The 9,147-nt window shown below is 38.7% G+C and overlaps 1 protein-coding gene across 1 annotated transcript in view; it reads right to left on the reverse strand.

The window, feature by feature from the left end:
- tlr7 (toll-like receptor 7) overlaps positions 1 to 8,413 on the reverse strand; it is a 33,339-nt gene extending 24,926 nt beyond the window's left edge. Inside the window, exon 1 of the mRNA XM_072584865.1 lies at positions 8,122 to 8,413. Coding sequence (XP_072440966.1) covers positions 8,122 to 8,128 — 7 coding nt within the window. The 5' untranslated portion in view covers positions 8,129 to 8,413. The remainder of the gene's footprint in view (positions 1 to 8,121) is intronic.
- Positions 8,414 to 9,147: the final 734 nt, after the last annotated feature.

Consider the following 9,147-nt stretch of genomic DNA (forward strand, 5'->3'; position numbering starts at 1 on the left):
CAAAGGCACCTTTGGCTTTTGTAACACCAAATGGACTGTATCAGTTCAAAGTCATGCCATTTGGTATGAAAAACGCTCCAGCTACATTTCAGAGGCAAACGAATCAGGTCATTGCCGATTACCCAACTGTGTGGTGTATATTGATGACCAGGTGATTTTTAGTCTTTCTTGGAATGAACATTTACAATATTTATTGGGCTTGTTCGATTGACTTCGGAAGGCAGGCTTGGTGGTAACCCTAGCTAAAAGTGAATTTGCCAAAGTCCAAGTCACCTTCCTGGGCCATGTTATTCAACATGGACAAATGGCCCCATGAGATACGAAACCGAAAGTATCTGGGGAATTTCCCACACCGTCAACGAGAAAAGCAGCACTGTACGACAATTGAGTGGATTTTACCGCAAGTTTGTGCTGTACTTTAACAGTGTGACTGCTCCACTCACTGAATTGTTAAAAAAGGGCAAGAAGTTTCAGTGGACAGCAGACTGTCAAAAGGCTTTTGACAGCCTAAAAACTATCTTAACCACTGCCCCAGTATTAGCCACATCGGGTTACATAAAGCCTTTCAAGGTAGCTATCGATGCCAGTGATGTGGGTATTGGTGCAGGTGCTCCTGCAGCAGGATGACGAGGGAATAGGAGGACCCATGGGGTATTTTTCCAGGTAGTTGAACATTCATCAACAGAAATATTCAATGGTGGAGAAAGAGACTTTAAGCTTGGTGTTGGCAATACAACATTTCAGTGTTTATATTACTAGCAATGCATCTGAGGCAATCATTTACACTGATTATAATTCATTGTCATTTGTGGAAAAATTTAAGGACAAAAATGCCAGCCTGTTTAGATGGAGCTTGTTTGTTGCAGCCATTCAATTTGCATGTGGCAGGTCACAAGACGTGATTGCCGGTGCGTTATCAAGACTTGAATGAGTTACGGAGGCATTTGGTGGCGGGTGTGCCACGGCCTGAATTTGCATGTCGTTGCGCATGTTTGCATGTTTATACTTAGTATAGTGTATATGTGTGTTTTAAACTACTAACTGGGTTTTGAAGGGTTTTAAAAATGAAGCCAACTTTTGGTATTGATGGTTCATTTTTTTAAGTGGGGAGGTGTCACAAAGCTGGATCCTTTTTTTCTGAAAACTGTTCCTTTTCATCAAGGATGTCCTCGGTTTTTATCAGAGCGGTCATAAATGCTCCCAGTGCCGATTAGACTGGTTTGGTACAGAGTTTAAAGGGTATTGAGAGGTCTTTTTGTTTATATGTAAACAGATGAGACTTCAGGCTAAAGTGGTCATGTTTTAGAAGTGACCTGTATAAGGAAAAGGGAGTGGTCAGCTCTCTAGTTAAGCAGTTCAGTCCAGAACCAGGTAGGAGTTCAGCAGTGGACTCTCTCTCTCTTTCTGTCCTTCTAACTTCAACCAGTAAGCACCTGTTCCTTTTTTTTAACCGATCTTTAAGGGATTTGCTTATTGGGACTGTTGTGTATATTCGGAACAGCATAATTAAGTCTAGTTTGGATAGACTGAATTCTGTAGGGGTTTTTTTATTCTATTCTTTGTTTTTCATTGTGTAATTTGGTGAATAAATTTCTGTCTGCTTTAGCTAGCTTACTCCGGGTAATTCTCATTGTATACTTACTAAAACAAATTGCAAAGTTATGGTCTGAGTTACCTGATGAAGGGCTTTTGCTGCTCCTCGGAAGCTGCCTGACCTGCTGTGCTTTTCCAGCACTACACTCTCGACTCTAATCTCCAGCATCTGCAGTCCTCACTGTCCCCTATATCTCCATTTGTACACAGTTCTCAAAGCCAGCCTGTCTGCAAACTATAGATTAGATTAGATTACTTATAGTGTGGAAACAGGCCCTTTGGCCCAACAAGTCCACACCGACCCGCCAAAGTGCAACCCACCCAGACCCATTCCCCTACATTCACCCTGCCCTTAACACTACGGGCAGTTTAGAATGATCAATTCACCTAACCTACACATTTTTTGACTGTTGGAGGAAACTGGAGCACCCGGAGGAAACCCACGCAGAGAATAAGCAAACTCCACACAGTCAGTCACCTGAGGCGGGAATTGAACCCGGGTCTCTGGTGCTGAGAGTCAGCAGTGCTAACCACAGTGCTGCCCAATTCAATTACTACTCACAAAAGCAGGAGTATAAATGATGTTGCAATATCTGTCAGTGTACTTGGTTTCAAAACATGCACCACTCGCCAGCAATTCTTAGTTTTAAAATTATTTTCTCATTTCAGCGCACAATTAAAAGCATAGACAAAATTCACATTTCACAGGAACCTGCCAAACATTCTCAATATTGCTTTCGAAATCTAACATACCAACTAGCAGAACAAAAATAATTTTTGACCAAGACTTTTGGTCCCTTAGGCATTCAATGGGAGTGATTGGAGCAATTGGCACATCTTTGTATGACATTTCAGAAAAAGCACAGTTTTGACAAGAAAAGAGCTGTCGTCATCTCACACTACTTTCTGTCTCCAAAGGCTATTTTACCTAACTTTCTAATCAACTTGTTCAGTGATGTTACTGCATGCCTCTGAAGCAGGTGGAACTTGAACCTGGGCTTTCTTGTTCAGGGAAGGGACATTACCACTGTGTCACGCAACCTTGCAAACAGTTTATTCTTTCACTTCACTGTCAAAGAATCTGCCATGTCAATTAACTGGGTTATATAAAGAGGCATAGCCTAATGACTATGATGAACTCTGAAAGTATTGTGGATGATGGAAATCTGAAACAAGCAGAGAGAATGCTGAAAAAGCTCAACAGCTCTGGCAACTTCTGTGCAGAGAGAAACAGTTGACATTTTGAGTCAGACCCCAGATCTGTGCAGGGATTCCTATAGCACATTTAACAGCGATGTTCTTATCAATTTGAAATTGATCTGATTGTCTGTGGGAATCTTTACCATGCACCCACAGACGAGTGCTGACTCACAGTAACATCTCAATTTCCCATGTGTGGGCTCCTGAAATTGCTGGCACTTAAACTGCTACTTTAAATTTACCCTTCATCACCATAGCAAAGTCAAGAGTGTGGTGCTGGAAAAGTACAGCAGGTCAGGTAACATCCGAAGAGCAAGAGAGTCGATGTTTCAGACAAAAGCCCTTCATCAGCTTTTGCCTGAAACATCGACTCTCCCGCTCCTTAGATGCTTCCTGACCTGCTATGCTTTTCCGGCACCACACTCTCAACTCTGATCTCCAGCATCTGCAGCTCTCATGATCACCATAGCAAAGTCTGGTCCATTATTCATTTCTTTACCATTCCATTCCATCCTCAATTTAAATTTATCTATGAATTGTCAGGACGTCTATGGCTATCCCATTCATCATAATTCATAATATTGATGGGAAGGAGCTTTCATCAATATCTCAGAGCTGTTGAGTGTATTTTTTGTTAGCGAGTTTTGAGAAGATTAGTATCAGAGGACATCACCATATGAAGTGACATCACCAACCCAAAGCAACCCAAACATATAGATAGAAAGCAGGAATGTTTTGTCCGGAGGCTCACTGAAGATGTTACCAAGTATGGTGACGAAATGTCTGAAAATGAATCTTCCAGCTCAGCGAGCAAGCCTACATCCAGTATTTTTTGTTTCTCAACTAACAGATCTGGAAAGAATATTCATGATGTAATGGGACTGAAACACTTTAGTTTGATCACAACTTTCTGCAACAGCTGGTCAATGATTTTAGCTGCACTATTCAACACTGTGTAGGCTCTGCTTGGTTACTAGTTTGCAAATGTTGAATATGTTGAGTGTTAAGGCTATTAATATACTTTTGCCCATTTTCAGTTTTTTCATGCAGTTCTTCATACTTGTCTACAGTTTCTATGTCATCGTGAATTCACCAACAGATTGGAGATGTTATGATTCTGACATTTGGCATCATAAAATGTACAGCACAAAACAGGCTATTGGTCTCATGAAGTCTGCAATTCTGTTTCTGTCTGCATGAGCCACTGAGTCTAATCTCATGTTCTACTCCCCAAACCTATAATTTACGTAAAATCCAAGCAGGTACCTATTTCACAAACAAAAACAGAACTTGCTGAAAAGCTCAGCAGGTCTGTCAGAATCTGTGGAGAGAAATCAGAGTCATTGTTCCAGATTGAGTGACACTTCCTCAGAACTGGGACCCTTCCTCAGAACACAGTTCCTCAACCCAAAACGTTAACTCTGATTTCTCTCTGCTGGGCTTTTCTAGCAATTTCTGTTTTTGTTTCTGATTTACGGCATTCACAATTCTTTCAATTTTACTCAGGTGTCTACTTCCTTGTTTGCGGCAGAGAATTTTATATTCTAAAAATATCTCAAGTAAATATTTTAACTTCCTTTCAATTCTTTATGTCATCTTAGATTTGTTCCTGTTTTATCATCTCACAGACCTTACTACACCTTATTATAACCGTTTGTAATTATGCAGATTTCTACCAGGAAAATCCCCTTAGAATTTTTTATTCCAAAAGACGTACCTAATGGTTATCATTTTATAACCCATTGAATGACCTGAATTTCCTTGAATGCATTGTGCCTGGTACATTTAAATTTAAGATATGCCAGGATGGTAGTGCAGTAAGTTAATAATCTGCCCATTCCTGCTCAGGACTGGGTTTTAAAATTAATTCAGTTTGATGGGATGAAACCTGTTGCTGTGAAACCTGTTCAAATTGGATAGAAGCCCAGAATGAAAACAAAAACTGCCCAAAATCGACAGTGGAAATTATTCCATTTTCAACTGGTGACATCCTTCACCTTGTACTGAATATTTGTCAATACTTATCCCCTCACAATTACAAAGGTGGCTTCAATATACATTCATGGTGGACTCTGTTTCAGAACTAGGTGAAGTCGCTGCAATTATTTCCAGTTTCTGTCTCACTTCCAAAATAAGTGGACCCAAACAAAAACAATGATTTCAGACTTACGTTTAATTTTAACTAAAGTGTGTACGTTGTTCAAACTTGGAATTACATTGAGCTTTGTGTATGCATTATTATACTTCATAAAAATGTATTCACAAATATTCTGATCTAAAGTAAATGTAATTATTTCTCAATTGACCCTATTGTTTTTAATCCTCGAGCATGCTTTATGAAGATCTAACACTTTGCCATCGGGAAACATAATGCATGCAATGGTGTGAGGTAACAGCTATAGTGGAAAATTCAGCAAATATATAAACATTGAATTAGTTCTAGATAACATAAATCAGAAGATTAACTGTTAATATTTCAACTTGCTACAATCTAGTAACCTATTTATACCTGAGTAATAAGGAGACTTTTTTCACTGGACCTGAGGAGGTTGACTGTAACCTTGTACAGGTTTATAAAATTATGAGAAGCATAAATAAGGTGACTAGCAAAGGTCTTTTCCCAAGATGGGGGAGTTCAAAACTAGGAGGCATATTTTTGAGGTGAGAGAAGAAAGTTTTAAAAAGTACATGAGGGGCAACATTTTTTACACAGAGTGTTTCACGTGTGAAAAAAACTTCAAGAGGAAGAAGTGATGGATGCAGGTACAGTTACAATGTTTAAAAGACAGGCAGGCAGTTGAGATTAATTTCGTTTGGATTATGGTTAGTATGGACTGATTGGACCAAAGGGTATACTCTATGCTGTATGACTATAACTTTGACTCTATAAACTAAGAGGAAGATTGCATATGATCTTTATTTTTGGCAAAATCACAAATCCATATTCAGTTTAGAAATAGCGAACATGCAAGATCTTTCCATTAGGTGTACAATGTGTCCATCTCATAGACCAGAAAAAATATTCTCCTCATAATAGTTCTTAACTTTTACTATTAATGAAAAACTCATTGTGACTCCTGACTGCTAATGGTTAATAAGCATTAATGTTAAATAAATTGCTTAGTGATTACAAATGAACACATATGTATTTATACTTTATATAGCATTCTTGGAAATACGTATTCTGCATGTCCAATATTTTCAGGGTTTTTTTTTAGTTGTTTTGGGTTTGTGAACATTCTTAATGCTAAAATCTCTTGAAGAGAGACAGTTGCATAGTCGTAGTCATTGTGCTAGTATTCCATAAGAATGGAAGTAGGCAATTCAGCCCTTGAGCCTGTTCTGCCATTCAATGAGATCATGGCTGATCTGTGGCCTAACTCGATGTACCTGCTTTTGACCCATAACCTTCAATATCTTTGCTTAACAAAAATCTATCTATCTAATCAATCTATCTATCGTATTTGTCTATCTCAGATTTAAAATTAACAACAAATCAAACGTCATCTGCCATTTCTAGAAGAGAATTCCAAACCTCAACCACTCTTTATATGAAAAAGTGCTTCTTAATATCTCCCCTGAACAGTTTGGCCCTACTGTTTAGATTATGCCCCTTATTCTAGAATCTCCAAACATTAGAAAAAGTTTATTTTGATCCATCCTGTCTTTAACTGTTAGTATCACAAAATCTTCAAACAGGCTCCTTAACCTTTTAAATTCTAGAGAAAACAGGCCTAATTTGTATAATTTCTCCTCGTAACTTAACCCCTGAAATCCAGGTATCATTCTTATAAACCTGTGTTGTACTCTAAGATTAATATATCCTTCCTAAGGTGTGGTGCTCAAATCTGCTCATAGTCAGATCTAACTAAGGCTTTGTTTAGCTGCAATGTAATCTCAGCATCCTTATACTTCAGTCCTCCAGATATATCCAGAATCTTAGGCTAATGTTCTAGAGAACTGAGTTTGAATCTCTACATAGCAAATGTGAAATTTGAATTCAATAATATATTGGTCCAACCAGTCCACACCGACCCTCTGAAGAGTAACTCACCCAGACCCATTTCTCTCTGACTAATGCACCTAACACTGTTTAGCATAGCCAATTCACCTAACCTACACATCTTTTTTGGATTGTGTGAAGAAACCGGAGCACCTGGAGGAAACCCATGCAGACACGGGGAGAATGTGCAAACTCCACACAGTCAGTCACCTAAGGCTGGAATCAAACCTGGGCCCCTGGCACTGTAAGGCAACAGTGCTAACCACTGAGCCAACTAGCCTGATGCTGACCATGTAAACCACTTTGGTTGATGGTTATAAAAAACAATCTGGTTTGCTAATGTCCTTTAGGAAAGGAAATCTCATACTTATTTGGTCTGGCCTACATGTGACCCACAGCAATGTGGCTGACTTTTCCTGGGCAGCTAGGGATTGGCAATAAATGCTGGCTCAGCTGGAAAGGCCCATATCCCACAAATAAATAAAAAGAAACTACAGTGAATGTTTCTCAATTATCGCATCATAATGTACTAGTCAGTTTTTAAGATTGCAAACCATTCTCTTAAATCACAGATGTCAGTTTAGAACCATCTTAAAACCTAATTTCACACAAGAGTTTAAAATTAAAGATAGATTTAAATACGCATATTTCTTTTATCTCCAGAAAAACTTCTTTTTGCCTCCTTCTTTCAAAGCAATAATTTATGATGAGTTACAATCCTCTAGGCAGTGAATATGTGCAGCTAGTCTATTCGTGGGGACATTGTTGCTAAACCTGAACATGTCTTCCACAAACATTTCTAGTACAGGTCTGTTAAAGTGCTCAAGACTGAGAGCCTTGGCTTGTCTTCCAGCTCCCTAGCCCTGGTGAAAGGGACAACAAATATAGTACAGACCTGTCTGATGCAGCGCACCAGTGAGAATCAAACTCATCTATACGAACAACTTTCTTAATGGTACATTTTCAGCAAACATTTATTTATTCCAAGTTCTCCTGAAGAGAAGTGAGCATCCTTTCTGAAGACCCCTCTGTCCATTGTGTTTCTGTTCAGCAATGAAAACTTACATTTTGTTTTACATTGTATATAAAAATGAATAGGTTCTGCTAATGCAATATTGAACAGCCATACAGCACAAATAATGTTCATTGTTGAAAGCAAGGCTGCCTCTGAAATCAAACATAACATGTTGAAATTGAAGTACAAAATATCTCCTGAAAACCCAACACATAAATGTGAGAAGTGTAAGAAAATTAAATAAACTAGATTACTTAAAAATCTCCAAAGATCAACACATGGTTAAAGAAAAGTGGAAGTGATACAACACCTACCATTTTTTCTGCTGTAGCTAAGAGTTTCCACACTTGTCTCAGTAACCTTCCATCTTTCGACAAAAGAAAGTGGTAGAATATGCTTGGATTGACAATGTTTTCATCATTATCTCGTCTTAATCAGCAATTGTAGTTTTTTATAGAGTGTATATAGTGCATACTGTAGATCTAGCAGTAGATATAACCAGGAGCAAGTATGAACTTCATGTCAAATTAAGTTTCCCTTATATCAGAAGAATGAAACTGAAACTCAATTATTAGTTCCACCTCTCCAAAGATAGCATGAAACAAAATGATTTGCTTGGTTAATAAACTGTAGCCATGAGTAAATTCTGTGTTACACATTTTGTAAAGGAGTTTCCAAATGCTTTCTACTGATTTTTTTCCTATACCTAAAACAAAGCAAATTTGTTAACTAAAATACACCAGTTATTGTGGATATTAATTTGTGTCAAGTTGAATAGTAGACCAAAAAAAAATTGAACCACACTAAGTTAGGCTCAGATACAATATCCCAGCTGATGAGATGTAAATATGAAGAATAGAATCCCTGCAGTGTGGAAACAGGCTATTTGGCCCAACAAGTCCACACCGACCCTCCAAAGAGCATCCCACCCAGACCCATTCCCTATTACTCTACGTTGACCCCTGGCTAATTGACCTAATCTAAATACCCTTGAACACTATGGGCAATTTAGCATGGCCAATTCACCTAACCTGCACATCTTTAGATTGTGGAAGGAAACCCACACAGACATGGGGAGAATGTGCAAAGTATACACAGACAGTCACCTGAAGCTGGAATCAAACCCAGGTCCCTGGTGTTGTGAGGCAGCAGTGCTAACCACTGAGCCACCGTTCCACCTAAACAGGAAGGCAGGATTTTTGCTGCTGGGGGAGGAAATGGAAATCAAGATCATTTCTAGGATTGTCTCACTTGCTCTCTCCCACCTATGGGGAAACCACAATAACCCAAACATTTCACGATGGCACCCACTTAACTAACATGGAAAGGACTTCAC

This window comes from Chiloscyllium punctatum, chromosome 15, assembly GCF_047496795.1.
Source record: "Chiloscyllium punctatum isolate Juve2018m chromosome 15, sChiPun1.3, whole genome shotgun sequence".
Classification (NCBI taxonomy): domain Eukaryota; kingdom Metazoa; phylum Chordata; class Chondrichthyes; order Orectolobiformes; family Hemiscylliidae; genus Chiloscyllium; species Chiloscyllium punctatum.